The following is a 23566-nucleotide window of genomic DNA, read 5'->3' as shown; positions in this document are numbered from 1 at the left end:
CCGGGCTGGGAAGCGAGGGAACCGGCCGGCGGCGGGCAGGGGGCAGGTTGGGGGCGAGCTGAAGGGCGCGGCGGGCAGGGGCGCCCGGCCGCTGGGGGCGCAGCTGAGCAGCGGGCGGCGGGGTGTTGACTCTCTCCCGGGAAACGCACCCATCGCGCAGGGAAACGCACCCACCGCGCAGGGAAACGCACCCATCGCGCAGCCCGCGGGCGCGGAGGCGGTGGGGCGCCCGGGAGCCCAGCCCGCGGACCCTCCGGGGGAGCTCGTGCACCCCCAGGAAGCGCGCCTTCCCCTTCCCCGCGGCCGCGCAGCCTCCGCGCACAGGTGTGCCAGGTGTGCCAGGGGCGCCAGGGGCGCCAGGGGGCAGGGGCGTGGCCTGAGGGTGGACAGGCCTGTGGAGTCAGTGCCGAGAAGGCTGGGGCGCTTGTGTGACCTGGCCTGATTGAGGGGGGCGTCCTGTTTCCTGAGGGCCCTGTGCCAGGAGGCGCAGGAGGTGGAGCGAGGGATCCGGACCCTGCCCCCTCGGGCGACCCAGCGCCTCCCCAGGTGGGCACTGGGGGGCATCAAACATAGCATATCAATTGCTGAGCAGGGTCGAGGTTCCTTTCTACAGAGGAGGGAGCTGAGGCCCAGAGGCAAACTGTGGTCTGGGGGCCTGGCCAGGCAGACCCTGGTCACCACCCCGGGCTGTGGAGACGGCCTGCAGAGCAAACGCCACCTGAAGGGCTGGATTGGATGTTTTCACTCAGGGGACTCAGCACTGGCCCTGCAGTCTGGGGGACGGGGCCGAGGCTGCTCTAGAGCAGGGCTGGGGTGCCACAGGGCTGGGGTGCCGCAGGGCTGGGGGTGCCGCAAGGCTGGGGGAGCCGCAGGGCTGGGGTGCCGCAGGGCTGGGGGAGCCGCAGGGCTGGGGTGCCGCAGGGCTGGGGGAGCCGCAGGGCTGGGGTGCCGCAGGGCTGGGGGAGCCGCAGGGCTGGGGTGCCGCAGGGCTGGGGTGCCGCAGGGCTGGGGGTGCCGCAAGGCTGGGGGAGCCGCAGGGCTGGGGTGCCGCAGGGCTGGGGGAGCCGCAGGGCTGGGGTGCCGCAGGGCTGGGGGGGCCGCAGGGCTGGGGTGCCGCAGGGCTGGGGGAGCCGCAGGGCTGGGGTGCCGCAGGGCTGGGGAGCCGCAGGGCTGGGGTGCCGCAGGGCTGGGGGAGCCGCAGGGCTGGGGTGCCGCAGGGCTGGGGGAGCCGCAGGGCTGGGGTGCCGCAGGGCTGGGGGAGCCGCAGGGCTGGGGTGCCGCAGGGCTGGGGAGCCGCAGGGCTGGGGTGCCGCAGGGCTGGGGAGCCGCAGGGCTGGGGTGCCGCAGGGCTGGGGGTGCCGCAGGGCTGGGGGTGCCACAGGGCTGGGGTGCCGCAGGGCTGGGGGTGCCGCAGGGCTGGGGGTGCCACAGGGCTGGGGTGCCGCAGGGCTGGGGTGCCGCAGGGCTGGGGGAGCCGCAGGGCTGGGGAGCCGCAGGGCTGGGGTGCCGCAGGGCCCGTGGGCTGGCTGCCGTGTGAGCACTAACCACGCTCCCCTTCCCGCCGCAGGTGCTGTGAGGCCGGGCCATGGACTCACTGGGGGCACAGCTGTGATGTCGGCCCAGGAGCTTGTGACCTGCCTCTGCCGGGAGGGGGACCAGCACCTGGCCCTGGGGGAGCCCCTGCTGGCCACCGCCTTCTACCTGGCTGCGTTCAGTTGCCACGCCCCTTCAGCCGTGAGGAGCGTCCGAGCCGCCTTGGCCGAGGCTCGGGGGGCATCCGTGGTGGCCACCCTGGAGGCCTGGTGCCGAGGGGAGAGCCAGATCCCAGCCATCCACTGGGACGGCATGGCAGTGGTGTCCCTGACAGGGACCCTGGCCTCCGCCTTCCTGGCCACCCTGTGCCCCGACCACCCCGCCGCAGTCCTGCACTCCCTGGCCGGCCTGCTGGCCCGCGGGCGCCACGGGGAGGTGGTGCGGCGGTGTGGCGCCCTGCTGGACGCTCACTCCCAGCAAGCCCTAGAGCTGCGGCTGACCCGGGCCCTGGCCTGGATCCTGTCCGGGGCGCAGGTGGACGCTGGCCTGGCCGACTACCTTCAGGCCTTCGCCTCGACGGCTGACCGCACTGTGGCCTTCACCCTCACCCACCAGCAGCCCTACCTCCCTGTGCTGGTCAGCATCCTCCAGGGCCACATCTCAAGGCGCCAGCAGGCTGGAGACAGCGCCAGCCAGCAGGAGACCAACTGCCAGAGACTCCTGGCAGCCCTGGACCCCGGGGGCACCTGGGGCAACACCCTGTCACCTGAAGTTCTGCTCCGAGGTGGCAGGTATGAAGACTGCCAGGCAGCGTGCAGCCGGGCCCTTGAGTCCGACCCAACAGGCAGCCGATCCCAAGGTAGGAGTGCGGGAGACGTCCCCCAAGGGTAAGGGTGAAGGTCACTCGAGCCATCTCTTCACAATACAGTCAAGTCCTATTTATGGGGGGAAGGGGGTTGTGCTGAGGCTGGGGACGCCACAGTGACATTGAACCCCCTCAGCCACCCCTGGAGGTGGGTGTGGCCACATCCCCGGTGCCCATGGAGATGCCAAGGCCACATGGAGTATTCATGGTGAGCTGGAATCTGGCCCCCAGGATGCTCCTAAAGAGGACCCAGCAAAGGGGGAGGGGGCAGGGTGCTGGCGAGGGCAGACGGTGAAGGCAATGGCGTCTGCAAGGTGAAAAGGTGTATGTGGCGAGAGCTGCGGCTGAGACATCCAGCAGGAGAGGACAGGAAGTGTCTGTAGAACGTGCCACGGGGAGGTGAGGGTGACCCCAGCGTGGGAGGGGGACCAGAGAGAACTGAAAAGTGAGTGGGAAAACTTGTTTACGGAACTACACTGAACCAGATACCCTGAAATCCTCCCACTATAAAAGCTACAAAAATGCTCAACAGAACCACAAAGAATCCTGAGCTCATGAGAAATTAGGGGACCCTCCATGCCCAAAACACAAACGTGCAGTGGCTGGAGAGCAGGGGCCGATGCCACGGCAGGTTGGGGGCATTAAGCAACTCCCAGGTGGAGGGGGTCGTCCACTTCAATGACCAGTAGAGACCCTGCAGAAATTCAGAACCCCTAAAGGGCTACAGCCTCGGAGAACCAGTGTGCTGGAAAAACTGCTCCCCCACCACCACCAGGGGAGAGTGTCAGGAAGCATGTCTGTCCTGCCTTGGCTCTGAATTGGGTGGAGCACCTTCCCTAAGAATCACTGCATTAATTAGACCTAAGTCGTCTGTGTCACATGGAGTCACCTCATCACCACCAGAAGCACAAGTGTGGCTCACGACGTGAACAAATAAATTTCCTATCTCAAACTTCTTACAAATGTAGTTTCCCATAGCAAAGGTATTCTATTCTCAAGATTACTTATCAAAAGTCTTTGCAAACATTGAACAACCTTCTATATTTTGGAAAGTGCTCTGTCCTTCTTAGTAAGGAGACACACAGAGCTTTAACTCAAATCTCCCCGCGTGTAAGCATCTATGTGCCATGGTTTCCTGAGCATGTATCCTCCCAAAGAACCCAGGGCAACCACCTCCTATGCATTCAAGCTTCTTCATTAAGAACTATACAGAAAAATAGCATACATCAAAAACCTACCAAACACATCATACTTAATGGTGATGTTTTAGAAGCCTTCCACTTAAAATCAAGATTGAGGTGGCTGCCTCATTCTTGGGAGCATGTATCCATCATTGTACTAGAGACACTAGCCAATGCAATAAGATAAGAAGGGAGAAAAACATGTAAAGCAGAAAGGAAGGAACAAAGTTATCATTATTCCACACAATATAATTAGCTTTGTAGAGACCGCAAAAGAAACAACAAAAAAATGTATTAAATACAGGAACAGAATTTAGCAGGATATACAAAAAAGTGTTTGTTTACAGACACCAGCAAGAAATAGAAACTTTTGTGGTTTAAACATATACCAATTACTATAGCAACAGAAAATAATTCATTTCAGAGTAATATGACTTTATGAAGGAAATTATAAAACTTTATTAAAAGATAATAAAGAATAATTATATAAGTAGAGAGGTGTTCAATGTCTATTGTTAGAAAGATTTGACAACATTATAAAAGAGCAAAGGACCAATAATAGACAAGATGAAGAAGGATGGGAGGGGGGAAGAGACAGAGAAAAAAAAGTAGAGATATAAGGATTTGCTCTACTAGTTGATGCAAAACTATACTAACCAATACAGAAGGAGATAGAAAGGCCAATAAAACAAATTGGGCCAGAAACAGAGCTGTATATATCTGGAACTTAATATGTGAGAGTGAGCATTGCAAACCTACAGTGAAAGAAGAGAACTGTTATTCAATGGACGGCACTGATTCTCTACTTCAAACCACATGAAAAAGTAAAGTCTAGGGGGATTATGTCAATATCTAAGTTTTACAAAAATGAAAGATGTAAGAGAATATCGTTAAGACTTCTGTGAACATCTGGGCTTCTTAAGATACAAAAAAATGGAAACAATAAAGGAAAATGTAATACATTTGATGAAATTTTAAAAATTTAACTTCTGTTTTGCCTATAACTACAGAAAATGGCAGGACAAGCCACAGCAGAGAGAGAATATTTGCAAAATGTACATAGGCAAAAAAGTAGTACCCAGAGTATTTGAAGAATTCCTACATGTCACTAAGAAAAAAAATCTGGTGCTAGAATTTGCAAAAGCATTTCCCCAAAGAGAAAACAACGCAGATGGCTAATGAACATGTGGAAAATATCCAACATCGTAGTAATTATACAAATGTGAATGAAAACGAGATACCACTTTCTACCCACCAGATTGGGGAGAAATGTATTTTTAAATAAATGAGCCTCACTAGTCAGCAGGAAAATGAAAATTAAACCAACAATGGGATAGCATTTTATATCCCCTCAGATTGCCAAATTTTTTAAGTCTAACAATAGAAGAGTCTGGCTTCCAGGGATGGTAGAGTAGCTTGACTAGACTGTGTACCCCACAGATAGCAATAATAAAATTTGGACAAAATATAAAATGCAACCATTGGAAGACACTAAACAGCGACCAAGTGCAGGCAGAAACTGAAAATTGACCCTTGAAATATGAGGACTGTGGAAGGTGAGGTTTTCATGCTTGTAGCTTTTTGCCTGAGGAAACTCCTCAATCCAGGTTTTATCCACATAAAAATAGAAAACAGCAGTTTTACTGGCTTGTGATGTCACAGAACTGAGTTTGGGCTGAAAATAATAAGTGGCAGGAACGTTAGAAAGGAAGTCCTGAAAAGGAGGGAAGCCACAGAAGGGATGAGACCCAAAGTCCACTCAACTCCTCAGCTGACCCCCAAACTACCACATACAAGGGAGAGACTAGGTGGTCTGGAAAAAGCTGAAGCTGGAAACTGCAAGAACTTAATGGAGATTTCAGCTGCTACTCACCAAATAGACAGAATATGAAGTTTGATTCTATCCAGTTTAACGGCCTGCTCCAACAAAATTCTTTTCTCTTCAGAGGAACATAACTTAATCCAGTCTCTACAAAGCATCAACCAGATGTCTAGTGTACAATAAAAAATTGCTAGACATGCAGGGGGAGGAAACAAGATGGTGGCGTAGGTAACCGCTGTACCCGCCGCCTCCCGCAACCACATCAAAATCACAACTAAAATACAGAACCACCATCACTCAGAGCCTCCTGAAATCTGGCTGAACAGCCCTACAACCAGGGAACTGAGGAAGCACCGAGACCAGTAGGAGGGGCGGAGACGCGGGCGGATAGGGCTGAATCCCGGAGACGCGGCCGTGGGCCCACACCTGGTGCCGAGGTTGAAACCCGGGAGGGAATCTCGGCGGCAGAGGTTTCCCGGAGGAGGGAGGGGTCCCAGCCCCACAGCAGGCCCCCAGGCCAGGGCTCCAAGGCCAGGAAGAGACGTCCCCACAACTCCAGGCTGTGAAACCAGCAGGGACTGTGGCTGAGGGTCGCAGAGGCTGCAGGAGCCCCAGCAGCTCCTCTCAAAGGGCCGCACATGACTCACTCGGACGCTCCCTCTGAGTCCAGCACCGGGCAGCAGCTTGAAAGGAGCTGGGGCACTTGGGGAGGAACTAACCTGCCTGAAATCCGGGCGAGAGGTGGAGGGTGGCTTCCTCCCAGGCAGAAGGGCTGGCGGAGGCCATGGCTCCTCTGGCGAGTCCTCCCCGCACACAGCCGGCAGGCAGGCGCCATGTTTGAATTGCCAGCACCTGACTCGCACCTTTGGCCCCACCCTGTGATTCCCGGACGCCCCGCCCCTCTCCACCTGCAGCTCATCCAGGCCATTTCCAGGGGTTTTTCTATGCAAGTGGCCTCTGGACCCGCATGCTTAGGACTTTCCTAAAATCTCTCAAACAAGCAGCAGTGGGTCCCCTACCTCTTGATAAGTGGCCCCAGGCCTGGCACTAGGGGCAGCCTGCATTGGCTCATAGCTTGGCCTCTCCTGGACACCTCCAAGCTCAGCACAAGTAGCAGCCAACTACGGTTTGCTGTGTAGCTCATGCTGGGTGCCCCTGGGCAAGGCACTGACGCAGGCTGACTCTGCACCTCCCAGGAGGCCCCAGAGACAGTGCACCTGGTGGTCAGACTCGACCACACTGCATTACAACCCTACCACATCCACGAGTGACACACTCAAGGGGCGCACTTGGTGAACACCAAAGCCCCACTGAAGTAAATCCTGCTTCATAGGGATGTCTCCAGCACAGCAGCTCTCTGGCTGTAGTTGCAGCTGGTCCTCACAGCTGATTGGCCTCGGGGTCAATTCCTCCCAGTGACACCAACAGCATCCAAGGCTCAACTACAACTGTTCAGAGCACACAGCCCACACAGGGGAGCACCTAGAAGGCGCAGCTCAGGGAACTGGGGAGGCTGAGCCACTGGGCCCTACAGGACACCTACTACACAAAGCCACTCTACAAACTCCAGGAGACATAGCAGCTCTACCTAATACACAGAAACAAACACCTGGAAGCAGCCAAAATGCAGAGGCAAAGAAACATGTCACAAAGGAAAGAACAGAAAAAATCTCTAGAAGAGGAACTAAATGAAATAGATCCAAGCAAGCTAACAGATACAGAGTTCAGAATTTTGTTTGTAAGGGTGTTTAAGCAGACTATTAGGGAAATAACTGAGAAAATCGATAACATAATAAAGTACCAATTTGAAATGAAGGCTACACAAACTGAAATGAAGAATAATTTACAGGGAGTCAACAGCAGAGTAGAGGACACTGAGAATCAGATCAGCAATTTGGAACATGAGGAAACAAAAAACAGCCAACAAGAAGAGCAAAAAGAAAAAAGAATCCAGAAATATGAAAATAGTATAAGGAGCCTCTGGGACAACTTCAAGAGGCCAAACATTCATATTATTGTGATGCCAGAAGGGGAAGAAAGAGAGCAAGAAGTTGAAAACCTATTTGAAAAAAATAATGACAGAAAACTTCCCCTACCTGGGGAAAGAAATCGACTTACAAGTCCAGGAAGCACAGAGGGTCCCAAACAAGAGGAACCCAAAGAGGCCCACAGCAAGACACATCACAATTAAAATGCCAAAGGTTCAAGACAAAGAGAATCTTAAAAGCAGCAAGAGAAAAGAAATTAGTTACCTACAAGGGATCACCCATATGACTGTCAGCTGATTTCTCAACAAACCTTGCAGGCCAGAAGGGAGTGGCAAGAAATATTCAAAGTGATGAAAAACAAGGAACTACAACCAAGATTACTCTACCCAGCAAAGCTATCATTTAGAATTGAAGGTCAGATAAAGAGCTTCTCAGATAAGAAAAAGCTAAAGGGCTTCATCACCACCAGACCAGCACTACAGGAAAAGTTGAAGGGTCTTCTTTAAGAAGAAGCTAATGAACAAGAGAATCTGACGAACTAAATAGATCCAGAGACATTGACGCATGTAACATACGATCCTATTTCAGAGGAAAGAGGGAAGGGGGGTGGAGGGTGGGAATGGGATTAACCAAAGAAGTTATATGCATATATGCATAACCCACGGACACAGTCAATAACAGGGTGAAGGCCTGGGGAGGGGGTGGGAGTGCAGTGGAGGGGGTCAATTGGGGGGCGGGGGGGAATGGGACACCTGTAGTACTTTCAACAATAAAGATAAATTTTAGAAAAAGATTGCTAGACATGCAAAGAAACCAGAAAATAAAATGTGAGCCACAGTCAGGAGAAAAAGAAATCACTAGAAACCAACCTCTAGATGATCCAGGTGCTGAACTTGGCATAGTAAGGACTTTAAAGGAACTATTAGTAATATACTCAAGGACTAAATGAAAATATGATCATAATGAATGAACAGATATGGAATCTCAGTAAATAAATAGAAACTATGAAAATTCTAGATCTGAAAAACACATAAATGAAATGAAAAATTCATAACATATTGGAGACAGTAGAAGAGTCCATGAGCTTAAACTCAGAAAAGAAATTATCCAATGTGACAAACAGAGGAAAAATGTACAGAGCCTCAGTGCCCTGTGGGACAACCTATAGAAGTCTAATGTGTGTAACTGGAGTCTCAGAAGCAGAGCAGAGAGCACACCTCCATGTGGGTAAAGAAATAACGGCTCCCCTGGAACCCGAGGGCTCTGTACCTGCTGCAAGTACTAGGGCCCATGAACTATTGTGCAAATCGGGGATAAGAGTTATTGTGTCAGGAGTTGGTAACTGACAGGAAAGTCTCAAAGTTTCTTTTACTTTGGCCACCAGCACTAGACAGGATGATCCTACTGCTGGTTGTTTCATTGGTCGGTTGATCTCAGGGTGCAAGATGCTCTTTTGACTTGGCTCTGGGCTGTGTGGTGATGCTCCCCCACTGTGGCAACAAGGCCGGACTGTGGCAGATTTGCTTTCCTGCCTGCTTCTGTTTCAATGTAAAGGACTGTTACTGTGGCAACTATGTTGCATTATCAGGAAAAGCAGAGAATTCCGAAGGACTCAGTGCAAAAAGCACTGCAGGGGAGGTTCAGAGACCTGGGATGGAGATGCACTGGGGGAGAAGCTTTCCTCTCCCTGGCAGCACTTTCCTAACCTGTTATATGGGGGGGGGGGGGATCACCCATGACCTTGAGCTCCCGCCAGTACTGAGTTTTCTGAGATTCCCTCAGTGGCATGCACCCACCTGGGGCGCTGTTGGGGACTGGGTGGCTTGGCTTTCTGTACTGATGTGATTCCTCACTGAGTAATACACCCATCAGGCCCTGTTCCGGGCCCTGGGCACACACTAACCCATTTCACTCTCAAAGCTCTGTGACTGTAGACCATGTCACCCTGTAACAAAGCAGAAGAGGAAACTGAGGCATGGGAGTTCAGTAAATGGCCCGAGTCCCCCACTCTCATGGGAGGCATTGGGAGCGCCATCCCCTGTTTCCTGGACTCCGGGGGAAGGGGAGGCGGGCTCTGTCTCAGGGAGGAAAGTACTGAGTCCCGGTGTAGCCCAAAGGAGTCAGGAAACAAAGATGCCACAGTGACAGCCGGCCCCTACCACGGTCACAGGGCCTGGAGCTGATCCCAGGAGAAAGATAAACCCTAAAATCCATTATTGGGGGGGGGGGGGCTGGGGAAGAGGTGTTGTAACTAGATTTCCATGGTGGCTGAGCAGCGAGCCTGACTTTGAACCCAGACTGAGAGAACGGGGCTGGGGAGGCATCCGGAGCAGCCGCGCACCGCGCTGTCCGGCCTCGTTCCCCGCCTCCAGCTGGAGCTCCTCCCGGCGGTGCTCCAGAGGGTCCAAAGCGCTGGACGGTTGGGGGGCTACAGGTAGGACCTGGTGCAACAGATCCTCCGTTCTCTCCCCCAGGGGAGCGTCTGGCCGCCCTGCTGGTCACCCGCGCCGCCGCAGCCTTCTTTCTGGACAGAGGGGCCCAGGACCTGCTTCGGGACCTGCATGAGGCCTTCCGCGAGAGCCCCTCGGCGGCGCGGAGGCAATTCGAGGCCGTGCTCTCGGCGGGGGACCGGGAGCGCGTGCTGGCCCAGGTGCAGGAGGCCGCGGATGTGGGTTTCGCCCACTTCCAGGAGGCAGTGCGGAGCCGCCCCGAGCTCCGCCAGGACTCCGGCCGAGAGCTGCTGGCCCCGGTGACGCGCGCGCTCCGCGTCCTGCTGCGTGTGGCGCCGCCCGGGGCGCGCCCGGCCCTGGGAGCCCGACTGGCCGAGTGCCTGCTGCTGGCCGGGGATGCGGCGGGCGCCCGAGCGCTGTGCGAGCGCCTGCTGCGGCCCTCGCGCCCCAGGGATCGCGCGGGGAGACGCGCCGGGAACCGCGCGCCCCTGCTGGCGCTCCGAGGCTTCTGCGCGCTGCACGCCGGCGACGCTCCGTGCGCCCGAGAGGACTTCCAGGAGGTGGTGGAGCAGGGGCCTCCGCACCCCGGCGGCTGCGTGCGCGCCCTGTGCGGCCGCGGGCTGCTGCGGGTGCTGGCGGGGAGCGCGTTCCTGGGCGCGCTGGACTATGTCACCGCCTGCCGGCTGCAGCCGGACGAGGCCCTGCTCGTCGCCAAGGCCTACGTGCCCTGGAACCAGCGGGGGCTGCTGCTGACCGTGCTGCGGGAGGAGGGCCGCAGGATGCTGCAGCGGAGGCCGGACCGGGGACCCGCGGGCGCGCGGGGCCGCCGCAGTCAGGCCGCGGAGACGGACGGCTCCGCTGCGCAGGAAGGGTAAAAACTAGCTCCGTGCGCGCCCTCCTGGGGCTGCGTCCTGTCTTGCAGATGAGTAAACTGAGGCAGGCAGCCGGGTGATTTCTTTAAGTCATTGGAGGCAGATTTAGCGCCAGAGCCCAGATCTCAGTCCTTGACAGCGACGCGTTAAGGACTGAGATAGAACATTAGAAACCCAAGCACGGAAATGAAAACATAAAACCCCTCACCCCACCGTTAGCCTCCCCTTTCCAGCTGGTTCTTTGTGCATAGAAAACACAGCTCACCAAAATGAATTGTGCTTATATGCCATTTATAGCCCGCTTATTTTACTCAGTAGATCGTGGACATTTCCTTTGCCGCTAGCTAGGTTACCGCAGCCCAGGAGCCCCTCCGTGGCCTCACCATCAGGACCCAGCTTCTGCTCTTAGTTATAACGCATCCCCGGTAACTCCTGTCTCCTTAACCTGGAGGCAGAGGGGGCATCCTGGGTCGGGCAGTGTGGCCTGTGAGGTCCTGGGCTTCTGGAGCTGCCCGCCTGCCCCTCTGGGCCCCGGGAGGGGGCCTGGTGCTTGATGTGACCATCTCTCACACACACACACACACACTTCCTCTCCCCCTGGTTGCTCGGATTTGCTGGTGAGAAAGAACTTTCACCTGTGGGGCTGGGACCCTTTGTATTTGTTCTCTCTGGGGATTTTCACTCCAGGGCCCCCACCCCTTCTCCCAGCGGGAGTTCATTTCACATCCCCAGGGCACCAGGAGCCGAATCTGGTGCGTCCCCGGCTCTGCCTCCCACACTCCCCTGAGCTCAGCAAGGCCGACATGGTTACCCTCCCGCAGGAAAGGAAAGGAAGGCAGGGCTGGCTGGGGTCAGCACACAACCCCTCCGCTCTGCAAGATGCCTGCCCCACGGGGTGGTGGGAGGGTACAGAGGGGCGGGGGCCAAGGATTCTGGGGACGGCACCATAAGGGTCCTTCCAGCAGCACCCTGGTCTCCGTAGCCCAGCAGAAAGGGAGCCGCCTGGGCCGGGTGCACAGGGTAGGCCTTGCCCGTGGCCAGGGTGTAGGGAGGGGCTCACGCTCCCCCAGCTTCTCTCTCTGCAGGGACGCCCAGGGCGTGTACCAGCTGGCCACACTCCTGATGGAGCTGGACGCCGAAGATGAGGCCTCACGCCTCCTGGCCGCCGATGCCCTGTACCGCCTGGGCCGCCTGGACGAGGCCCACAAGGCGCTGCTGGTGGCCCTCTCCCGGAGGCCCCAGGCGGCCCCCGTGCTGGTGCGGCTGGCCCTGCTGCAGCTCCGGAGGGGCTTCTTCTACGACGCCAACCAGGTGAGGTCGGTGGCCCCTCGCTCTGTGCCCCACAACCCGGACCTTGGAGCAGACAGATCTTCTCCCAGCCCCGGCTCTGCCACCTCTGGCGGCCGGTCCGTCGCCTCTCTGACCCCCAGGCTCCTCCTCTGTGCCCTGGTCTTGCGGGTTGTCGTGGGAATTCGCTGGAGTAGGTGCCCCAGGCCCCAGCAGGCCTCCAGCATGCGGCAGGCGCTCCGTATACGCGAGGGCTTCCTGCTGGGCCGTGGTCAGGAGGGTGTGTCCCGGGGAAGGTGTCGGGCTCGGGGACCGAAGCTGTGCGGCCCGTCAGCGGCCTCCGTCCCCTCTGACCTGGGTCGGGCGTCTGGTCTCCCCGCGCTGGGCGGTACAGGTGGGAGGACAGGATGCCTTGGGACCCGTGTCCACAGCGAGCGGCCGGCAGGGGCACCATCGGGTCTCCTTGGGGGGAGCTGCTCTGAACTCCAAGGTCACGTCCACCTGCGGCCTCGCCCCGCCCAGAGCGCGCATTGGTCTCAGGGCTTCGGTTCCTCCGCCTCCCATAGCACAGAGGAGGAGGCGCGGCCCAGGGACATTGGGGCCCCCCAACTCCCGCCACGCAGCAGCCCAAAGGGGCGCTCGCATCCCCTGCACCCCAGCCTTCCTGGGAGACTCGCAGCGCCCGCCCCAAGACGAGCCAGGCCCACGAGCCACACTCCAGCCCTAGCTATCCCCATTGGCCACGCCTCCGGGCCACGCCCTCACAAGCCACGCCCCATTGACCACGCCCATTGGTAACGCCCGCGTGAGCACGCCCATTGGTCATTCCCCCGTGAGTCACGCCCCCATCGACCGCGCCCGTTGGTAGCGCCCCGTGAGCACGCCCATTGGTCATTCCCCCGTGAGTCACGCCCCCGTTGGTCATTCCCCCGTGAGTCACGCCCCTTTGGCCACGCCCCTGCGAGCCGACCCTGCCGGGAGCGTTGGGTGGGAAGGACCAGGGCGCAGGAGGAACTGCTATGACTTTCCTGCCCCGGCAGCTGGCGAAGAAAGTCGTCCAGTCTGGGGACACCGCCTGCCTGCAGCCCACCCTGGATGTCTTCCGCCGGGAGGACCGGGAGCTGCTGCGGGGCCACTGCCACGCGAGGGCCGTGGCCATCCTGCGGGCGCAGCCGGGCGGGGCCGAGGGCGAGGCCCACACCAGGGAGGCCATCGCCTACCTCTCCCTGGCCATCTTTGCTGCAGGTAGGAGCTGCCCGCCCGCCCACGGGGCCCCCACCCTGTGCCGGGTACGCCGGGGCATGGGGATCTCTGCCTAGCTGGGGCTCTCTACTAATCTCCCCCCTCTCCCTCCAACCGTGGGAGGCGAGGGCTCAGCTTCCCTCAACCCTTCCTGGGAATAGTGGGCATGTCCCTGTATGTGTGCCCCTGGCCCCCGGCTCACCCAGCCAGCCTCCCCGCCCCGCCCTGGATGCCAGGCAGGACCCGGCCAGAGGGTCACAGGGTGACAAGGGGGTTCCTTGGGGGCTTGGGATTCAGTGTGGACTTGGACTCCCAATACCAGTGGGTCTCTGGCTCTGCCCTTACTGGCACCTCCTATCCAAGTGAGATGACAGAGACGCCTGGAGGGGGTTGGGGGGCGATTGGGTTAAGTGAGCTAATTCTAGGACAGCCACAGATGGTGCGTGGTGCAGGGTCCGCACCCCACACAGGTTAGCTGGGCGGGGGATGCGACCCAAGGCACAATGTGGAGCCCAGAGCACTGTTTCCTGGGTCCATCACTGGACACACACTTGGTGACAACCTCTGTGGGGAGGGGCTTCCTGTGCCAGAATTCATAGGGCTCCTCCTGCCCTCCTGGCACCTTCATGCTTGTGGCCATTTCATGCCCAGCCCCGAGGACCCTCCTCCTGGCCCCTCACCTCAGATGCAGCTGCAGTGCCCCCTTCTCTTGGAAGCCGCTTCTGACTGTCTGCCCACCCTCCCAGACTGCCCCCCCCGCCAAGTGTCTTGGTGCCCAGCGGCCTGTGAGCTCACCGAGGTGGCCCAACAGCTGGGGCACCCTTGGGTCCTCCCCCATCGGACACCAGGAGGAGCACAGTAAATGCTGGATGAAGACACATGCACTGTGCCCACCCGTGCCCATCTGTGGCCAGTGAGTGGTCCTGATGCCACACTCCTTCCTCCAGGGCGTCAGGCCAGCGAGTCCCTGCTCACCCGTGCCCGATGCTATGCGGTCCTGGGCCAGAGGAAGACCGCCCTGTTCGACTTCAACTCGGCGCTGCGGGCCGAGCCGGGGAACGTGCAGGCCCTGTGTGGGCGGGCGCTCCTGCACCTGGCCCTGGACCAGCAGAAGGTACGGGCCCACCCCCCACACCTGGGACTGGGCAAGCGGAGTGGGGGGTGCTTTGGGGGAAGAGAAGAGAGGGAGTGGGGTCAGGCCATCCTGGCTGTGGGATGCCCATCAAAACCCTGTTGCTCTGGGGCTCACGGGCACCTCATCCTCACATCCCCGGTTTCAGGAGCCTCTCCCTTTCTTCCGATGAGTCCTGTGCCTCCACCTTGGTCAGCATGGACACATGCAAAACCCTCAGGGCTGCCAGGGGACTCCCCAGCTTAAAATAATGAGACCTGGGCTGCCACCCTCAGTGCCACGCTGAGCTGTCTACACAGGGCCTGTGGATTCGGATCATTGGCATGCAGGGCAGGGCAGGAGGGTCCACTGCCAGGCCCCGGGCAGGTGCCTATCACAGAGAAGACGTGCCCAGAGGCAGCCACCACTGAGTGACCCTGGACAAGGCACTTCTCAGCCAAGACAATGTCACTGGCGGGTGGCTGAAATTGGCTGTCTGCCCAGAGCCTCGCTGGATGAGAGCAGCCCGGGGGTGAACTGCCTGCCAGGTTCCCTGTTTCGCCTAAGAGCTGGTGTCCTCGGGAGTGAGAAAAACAATCCAAGCTGCCACCACACGAGGGCGTCTCCCAGGGCGCTTACTTCTGCCCGTCAGGATGCCTGTTTCCCCCAACAGCATGTGTGGGCAGCCTCATGCCAATTCCCACCTGGGCACACTTGGGGTTGGGAGCCCAGCACTCTGTGTGTCCTTTCCTGGGCTGGGCCAGCACCCGTGTTTCCCAGGGACAAGCCCATTAAGCAAGTGGGCTTGGCCAGGCCCCTGCTGCAGGGGGACCCCGGGCGCTCTCCACAGGCCATTAGCTCTTCATTTTAGCTGACACACTCACCAGGTTGTGAGAGGGCAGGGACTGGGCTGTCTACCCTTCCTGGTGTCCCCAACGTCCAGACACTGGGAGAACAAACGCTTGACAATACCCAGCCGGGATGACTTCTGCCACCTGCCCTGCACTCCCCCTTGCAGGAGGCTGTGGACGACATCCTCTCTGCTCTGAAGCTGGATCCACGGACGGCGGTCCCTGAGATCCGCTCTCTGAAGCCGGAGGCCCAGGCCCTCATCACGCAGGTCCTGTCATCCGGCTGCCGGGCCCTCCTGAGCCAGCTGCTGGACACTGGGGCCCCCCTCAGTGACAGGGACGTCCAGGGCCTCCTCGCTGCAGGGGAGGCACTGATCAAACTCGATGCTGGGCAGCTGAGCGGGCACATCCTCCTGGTAGACGTGCTCACCGCCATGGGTATGCGGCGGCACAGTGTCTGTCCCGGCTCCTCTCACCCCTGGAGTCTCTCCTGTAAAACCAGAGAGAGACCCTAGACTCAGTGGCTTCTAAGATCCCTTCCACCCGAATCCCAGCTCCTGGGACTAGGTCCCTATGTGGGCCTGGTGTGCATGTGTCTCTAGCTCTCGGTCACCTGCGTGGCTTTGCCTGCAGGGGGCAGAAATGAGCAGTGACTTGGGGCTTCTTACAAGGCTCCGGCCTCCTGAGTAACTCCTGTGTTAATTCACTAGATGTTGACCAACTGTCCCCAGGACCCAGGTCCCATGGGAGGTGGGGATATGGGGGGTTTCTTACTCCCACATGTGCCAAAATGTCGGCCTTTCCTGAAAAATCCTGGATACATTTCAGCACTAACTTGAAAGGGGAGGCCCCTGTGCAGCCTGCATGTCCCCGCCTGTCATCCTCACCTCCAGTCCAGCTCCGGCCCCATGCTGTCTGCTCCCGTGGGTGCCCAGGAAAGAGCAGACCCTTGTGGTGACCACAATGAGGGGCTCAGAGCCCTGCTGCTTGGCCTGGGGGACATGGACTTCAGTGACACCTCCCCAGGTGGGGGTACTGGTAGCAGGCAAGTCCATGTGACCAGCACGGTGTCACCATGTCCCTCTGCTCCTGACTGTCCTTCCTCGGACCGAGCCCTTCCCTCACCTGCTGCCCCACAGCCAGCACAGAGCAAGAAAAGCTGTGGTGGGCTCCCAGCACGGTGGCCAGGGAGGCCCACCTCTTTACCCCCTGGCCCCAGTGCCACCCTGACCATCCTTCCCGAATCCCTGACAGGCAACTATGAAGAGGCTGGCGCCCACCTACAAGAAGCCCTGCGCCCCACTCCGCCATCAGAGGTGGCCCAGGCCCGGCGGGGCCTGCTTGGGCTCAAGAAGGGAGACATGCCAGCTGCTGCTCGGGACCTGCAGTGCCTGGTGGAGACGGACACCGGGGACCTCAGCTTCCTGCTGCGCCTCCTGGAGGCCTCGGAGCGGCAGAGCCTGGCCCAGGTGTGTGCAGTGGCCCAAGGAGCCCCCACGTCAGCCCCTCCCCAGCACCATGAGCACTTTGGGCAGCTCTGCATTCCCTGTGTGCTGATTTCAGGTGGGTGTGGGGAGGGTGGGGTTGTGAGCCATAGGCACCCAGGTGTCACCATCTCAAGCTAAGTTCTGGCAACTCCAGTGACCTTCCAGCTTCTTTGCAGGAGGCATATAAACAACAGGTGACTTGGGTGGGGGAGAGGGAGGGGATCCCCTCCTCAGAGCCAGGTGGAACCAGCCAGGAGCACCTTGCTCTTGCCGTGGGCCTATCCCAACCCCGGGTCAGGCCAGGAGAGACGCGTTCCTCCCAGTAAGAGCGTGGGTAGGGAGGCGGCTCCTACAGGTGGGGAGCTGAGAGGGGCTGTGAAGGGATGTGGGGCTGGCTGGTTTTTCATTCTACTCTTTATCTGCCAAGAATGTATGAGCACCTTCCCCAGATGCTGGGGGGAGGGGGGCACAGCCCCGCCCTGTGGCCCTGGAACCTCAGGGAAGTCAATAGGGGTTCACCTCAGAGAGTGTCAGTGTCGCAGACCCCAGAGCAGGGCAGTGGCAAGGTCGCACTGGAGGTGAACCCAGGGTGGGGACAGACCGGCCTAGGCAATGGCCTGGATGTGGGACAGAGCTCAGAATATTCAGGAAAGCAGGTAATGTGTGGAGTGGAGGAAGCGGGGGCTGGGGTGGAGGGCGGTTTCCAGCCTGAACTCTAGTGGAAGCCAGTCTCAAGGAGCAAGCCGGGCCGCGGCAGCGGGCAGCGTGTGGTCGGTTCTGCTCTGACCACTACCCCGTGCACTGGGCGAGGCCGCAGGTGGGGGTGGAAACCCGTGCATCTTCGGTGTATCCCCGTGTATCCCCCGTGCATCCCCGTGCATTCCCATGCATTCCCCGTGCATCCTCGGTGCATCCCCGTGCATCCCCCGTGCATCCCGGTGCATCCCCGTGCATCCCCGTGCATCCCCCGTGCATCCCCGTGCATCCCCGTGCATCCCGGTGCATCCCTGTGCATCCCCGTGCATCCCCCGTGCATCCCCGTGCATCCCCGTGCATCCCGGTGCATCCCCGTGCATCCCCCGTGCATCCCCGTGCATCCCGCGCATCCCCCCTTGCATCCCCCGCGCGGCTGAATTCGGCCTTTGGGGGGAGCAGGGGACGCCAGGAGCATTGCATGCTGGAGCCCACGGACTCGGGGCGCCCATGGCTGTCGGGGGCTCCAGCGCTCGGTCCGCCATAAAGAGAAACAGCGCCAGGCGTTTCCACGAGGCGTTTATTTAATAGAGGCGCTGGCTGCGCCCGAAGAACAAAGCGCAGCGGGGAAAGCGGCGGGCGCGCAGCCCCCGGGCCGAGGGAGCAGCGAGTGCGGCGGGTCGCGGGGACCAGGGACGCGGGAGGGGCCGCAGGGCGCGGGGTGGCCGAGGAGGGGCCCGGCCGGGGTCTCTGCGCCAAGAGCCGGCCGCGCAGGGCGGCGCCGAGGCTGGTTTCCGGCCGCGGGGAGAAACCGCGCGACGCGCTCCCGTTGCCCGGCGACACGTACCGACCCGGAAGGGAACCGGAAGTGACCGATTCCGGCGGCACGGCGCCTGCGCGGCCAGCGGCCCCGCCCCTGAGCCGGGACGCGCGGAGGCTGTCGGGAGCGCGCAGCACGTGTCCGCGGCTGGGCGGGGTCCCCGGGGGAGGCGGGCGGGCTGCGCGCACCGGGGCTGCAGGGCGGGCGGGGCCCCCGCGCCTGGGAGGGTCCCAGCGCCTCGCCGGGCGGGACACAGCTCCCGGCGCTCCCGGCGGCGCCCCAGCCTGACGTTCGTGCCCCGACGGCGCCCCTGCTGCGCGTGGGGAGCTCCGGGGCCCCTGGGGACGCGGCGCCCGGCTGTGCGGAGAAGAGCCCGGGAGGGGCCGCCGCAGGGTCGTTTTTCCTTTTTTTTTTTAACATATGCAGAGGGAGGGAGAGGGCGAGGGAGGGAAGGAGAAGGAGAGGGAGGGAAACGTCGGTGATGAGTCCCCCGTGCCGCCTCCTGCGCGCCCCCTGCCGGGGTGAGCGCGCCGCCCGGGGCCTGGAGCCGCGTCTCCCCGACGCCGGGCTGATCGATGCTCGGCCGCGGAGCCGCGCGCCCGGGCAGGTCTTGCGCCCTGGTCTTGGCCGAGTGGCTGTGCGCCCCGGGGGGGCAGGGATCGTCGCGGGGCAGCCGAGTGTCCCCGGACGGCGTGGAGCGCGGGCTAGAGGCGCGCGGAGAGGCAGGGAGTCGGGGCAGCACCTGGGGGCGCGCTGCCAGATGCCTGGGGGTGCGGGGGCGCGGGAGGGCCAGCAGCAGAGACGCGCCCCAGCTGTGACTGGTGCAGCGGGGCCGCGGTGAGGAGCCCGCGAGGGCTTCCTGACCTTGGTTCCACGGAGGGGGCGCAAGGACCTGGCTGGGCAGAGGTGGTGTTTGCTGCTGTCCCCAGGGCCAGGCCGACTTGGGAGGGTGGGCGGGGGGGGGGGGGCCACTAGGACATCCGCGCCTCAGAGGGGCCTGCGGGGGAGATGGCTGCAGAGGGGCGGAGGGAAGAGGTGGCCCGGGTGAGAACGGCAGTCGGGCAGTGAGGAGGCCAGGGGAGTGAAGGTGACCTCTGAGCCACCTGCAGAAATGCCAGGCCTGTGGGGTAGCAGGTCGGGGCCCCCCCAGGAGGACGGGAGCAGCTCCTGCAGAGGCCGGGTGTGCAGGACTGTTGAGGGGCTGCGGCAACCTGGGCTGACCGGCACTGCCCCCCTCTGTCCCCTCTGCAGGCCGCAGCCCAGGAAGCCAGCGCCCTCCTGACCTCCGGGCAGCCTCGGCAGGCGCTGGGCTACTGCTCACTGGCTGTCCTGGCTGGTGGTCGCAGCGCCTGTCACCTGCGCCTGCGGGCCACCTGCCTGGCCCAGCTGCAGGAGTTTAGCCGGGCACTCAGAGACCTGGACCTTCTGCTGCGGGAGGGTGCAGGGGATGGCGACCTCCCAATGAGGGCAGAGGACTTGTGCTCCAGGGGCCGCCTACTCCTGAGCCTGGGAAACAAGGCCGGGGCCGCAGGGGCCTTTGCCCAGGCCCTCAAGCTGGCACCCGCCCCAGCCCAGAGCAGCCTGTGGCAGCGGCCAGGCCGCGCCCCCACCGCCCAGGTGTTGCTGAGCCACGGGCAGAGCTGCCTGGAGGACCAGCAGTACTCCGAGGCCTGGACGGCGGCTGAGAGCGGGCTCCTAGTGGACCCGGAGCACTGCGGCCTGAGGAAGCTGAAGGCGAGAGTCCGGAGGGAAGCAGCCTCTGGCTGCCGGCTCCACTAACCCCATGCTTGCCAGGCCCAGTCACAGGGCCACCCTGTCATTTTTCCCCCAAACCAGGGAGGTGCCCCCCCTCCCTCCCTCCCTCCCAGCCGTGGGGTGGGTGGGTCGGCGGTGAGAAGCAGAGAGAAGGGAGTCCTGCTGGCCTGGAGCGGCCGTCCTGGGAGGCCTAGAGTCCCTTGCTGCAATGGCACCCTGATCGCCAAAGCTGGGTGGGGCAGCAGGTTTAAGACCAGCCCCTGGTGGCCCCAGGAAGATGGTTTACCCCTTCCCTTGGCAAGAAGCAGCCTTTGACCCTGGCCTAAGCCTCAGGCGGGACCCCCCAAGGACAAAACTCAGACATGTCCCCCTTTGGAGCCAGTTATGCAGCCACACAGATGAAAACAATTAAAGTACCTGCTCAGTTCAAGAGGTTAGAAAAAGGCCGTAGACGGAATCAGAAGGCAGAGATTAACAAGGAGAAAAGCAGAAATTGGGAGACTAGGGATAGCAGCATGGAGGAACTAACAAGTAAATCCAAAATGCGGTTATTCAAAAACAAAACAGATGAACCAATAGCAAACAATCAAGAAAGAAAAAGACACTTGTGTCACCCCAGCCTGCTGACGGATGCTCCCTGCTGGGGAGGCCTGGGGCGCTCTCCTGGGCCTGTGCTGCCTGCGGGGGGCACCACAGACGTGTCCCCGTTTGGAGCCAGTGTTGGGGCTGCACTGGCCCTTGTTATTGTGATGTCAGGAAAAAACTCAGCAGACGCCATCAGGGAACTTTGAGGAACAAGGTTCGTTACTTGCAGGTCCCGGAGGGTACACAGCATGTCCGGGGCCACACATCAAGGTCAAGGGGGGGGTGCCGAGCAAGAGCTCAAGGGCCTGGGGCTCTGCCTTCACTGGGGTCGAGGGTGGGTGTCTGGGGTTTTCCGGGATCCCTCATTATTGGCTAATTTGGCACATAAAAGGGAATTAGGTCTCAGGAGGCTAGAGGCAGGGCCGCCTACACAGTCAGTTGTCTGGGTCCCCCGAGTTTGGAGCTTTGAGGGTGGGGGCGGCCCAGTTCCTCATCTGGTGGTTTTGCTGTTGGCTGCAGCCCACAGCTGGCAATATGTTTACTCGAGGTGGGTATCTTTTGAAATGACAATCAGAAGCTTAACGTCAGGCACTTCCACTGCAGACACAACATTGTAAAAAGTGACAAGGACAGAGTAACAGAGGGGACCGAAAAAAGCCTAAGTGCCCGGCCGGCGTGGCTCAGCGGTTGGGCATCGACCTGTGAACCAGGAGATCGCGGTTCGATTCCTGGTGGGGGCGCAGGCCTGGGTTGCGGGCTCCTCGATGCCCAGTAGGGGGCGTGCAGGAGGCAGCCGGCCGATGACTCTCATTCTCTCCCCCTCTCCCTCTCTCTGAAATCAATAAAGACGTATTTAAAAAGAAAGAAGCATAAGAGATTACTTTTCTCAACTCTGTAAATAAACCTGAAGCCTGGACGACATGGGTTAGTACCTAGGAACATAGTATTTAACTAAACTGGCTCCAGAATGGACGTAGGTAAAACACAGGACAATGACCGTGGCGGGAAGAGGGTGGTGAAGGAGCCCTGCCCAGGGCAGGCCCGGGCCCGGGGGTGTCGGGACACGGACCGGCCTGTAAGGAACAGTCCGTCACAGGCTGCCTTCAGCTCCTTCGGAGCCGAGAAGGAAGGCTTCCGGGGCCTTTTCGAAGACGGCTTGCTCTCAGCCCAGCGAAAGCCACAGCTGATTTCCTTTAAAGCCCAGGTCACAAGTCCTAAGGGAAACGCCAACAAACCCAAATCCAGCGGCACAGTGAGAGGATGGCGCCCCATGAGCGACGCGTGCGGGATGCAAGGACGGCTCCATGTGAGGTGCATTCTGTGGAGGAAAAATAAGCCCCGTGATCCCCGCGGGGCTGCTGTGGGGTGCGCCAGTCACACGCGATCAGTCCAACGTGCGGTCTCCCTGCGCCTTTGGGTCCTTCCTGAGCATCACGCGGGGGGAGTCCCGTCATCTTCACTTCAGTCCCCGTGGACCACCAGCGAGTCCAGGTTTCGTTCCCCACGTGGGTGGTCAGAGTGGCAGCAGTCGACGGTGAGTTATGTTCAGCGGCTCCGGCAGGTGTACCCCGTTAGTACAGTCAGCCCGGCGTGGCACCCCCTCCGCCGTGGTCTGATACACTTAGACTCCGTTCCCACACAGACTTCCCGGGTTTCTCAGTGTGACCTAGGAAATCTTGCGATTTCGGGGGTGCATATGCTATTTCCTCCTGGGTCAGCCTTTGCACTTGACCCCTCCCCCCCCCCCCCCCCCCCCCCCCGCACATGCTGAGATCTGACCCTACAAACAGCGGGTGGGGAGGGGGAGCACCCTCTCGCTAGGCCCCGGACCCCTGCAAGGTTCTCACAGGGTTTGTGACAAGAAAAGGCTGGTCTCATCCGACGCTGGAGGACAAGCCACTCCCGCTGGAAAGAGGGGCTCAGTGGACTTGGGGGCTCAAGGTCCTGAGTTTCATCTGAGCCGGACCAGACATCCCCTTCCTAGTTTCAGGGTCCCTGGCTGGGCAGCTCGGTTGGTTAGAGTGTCGCTCTGACACCCCAAGGTTACAGGTTCAATCTCCAGTCAGGGCACATACAAAAATCACCAAGGGATGCACAAATAATTGAAACAATAAATCGATGTTTCTCTCCCCCCCCCCCCAAAAAAAATTGGTAATTAGTTTGAAGGTGTTAATTATGGAACGGGAGTCAGAGTTTTAACTGGGATCCTAGAAGCAGTACCTGCAGGGCTCAGAAATGACCCGGCCTCTCCCGCAGGCTGTCTGCCGGCGCCCCGAGCCCCCTGGCAGGTGTTTCCTGACCACACCTCTGTGCCTGGCACTGTGCCTCCGTTTTCTCCGCCGACTCCCTGACAAACCTTATAAGGGAGGGGACTCAGGCTCCAGTTGTTGGGACTCAGTTGGTGGCTCGATGACAGAGACCCAGGGCAGAGTCGGACCACCCTGTTCCCTTTTCTCCTGTCAGGCCTGAAGAAGGCCCGTCTGAGTTCTGACCGGGGCCTGCTCAGAGCCCCCGGGGCTGGGGCGGCTGAGTCACCCTCCGAAGCACTGGGGTCCCTGCCAAGCCCGAGCCCCTCCCCACCTCCCCTACACTTGGCGAGGCCCCCAGGACCCTCCCTGGAGACTGAAGGGAAAGGAGCCCACTGCCAGCCGGTGCCCTGGTCCTGACCTCTCGACCTCTCTGGCCAGCGTGGGAAAGGGTCTGGCTCCCTTTCCAGCTGTCCCTGCAGCCCCTTTGGATGGGGGGGTCAAGGAGCAAAGGAGGAGAGAGCCAAGAGGCAGGGCCGGAGGCTCTAGAAGGGGCGCACTCAGCAGGGAGCCGGGCGCCCCAGGAACTGCCCCCTCCCCCGCACCCAACCTAGACAGAACTCGCTAGGACCAGAAGGGTCAGCGCCTCCCGGGAACCCCGCCCAGGGAACCCACCGCATCACAAAGGGGGCTCGGAAGCCACAGGCCCTGCTCGGGAGCCCCTCCGCCCGGCCCTGCTCGCCATAACCCTAGGCATCGCGACCCTACCGTCCAGACC

General features: G+C 60.2%; 1 protein-coding gene across 1 annotated transcript; it reads left to right on the top strand.

The window, feature by feature from the left end:
• Nucleotides 1-1611: 1611 nt before the first annotated feature.
• TTC34 (tetratricopeptide repeat domain 34) lies at nucleotides 1612-21391 on the top strand (the record flags this gene model as incomplete). The annotated part of the gene is made up of 8 exons (XM_081144008.1): nucleotides 1612-2392; nucleotides 9864-10710; nucleotides 11797-12022; nucleotides 13039-13243; nucleotides 14188-14354; nucleotides 15370-15640; nucleotides 16457-16671; nucleotides 19454-21391. 8 exons carry the CDS (start codon nucleotides 1612-1614, stop codon nucleotides 19979-19981), a joined length of 3240 nt encoding a protein of 1079 aa, XP_081000134.1. The 3' UTR covers nucleotides 19982-21391.
• Nucleotides 21392-23566: the final 2175 nt, after the last annotated feature.

Source organism: Miniopterus schreibersii (assembly GCF_964146895.1).
Source record: "Miniopterus schreibersii genome assembly, chromosome: 8".
Classification (NCBI taxonomy): domain Eukaryota; kingdom Metazoa; phylum Chordata; class Mammalia; order Chiroptera; family Miniopteridae; genus Miniopterus; species Miniopterus schreibersii.
Note: the sequence above shows the minus strand (reverse complement) of the source record. Positions and strands in the feature narration are given on the sequence as shown.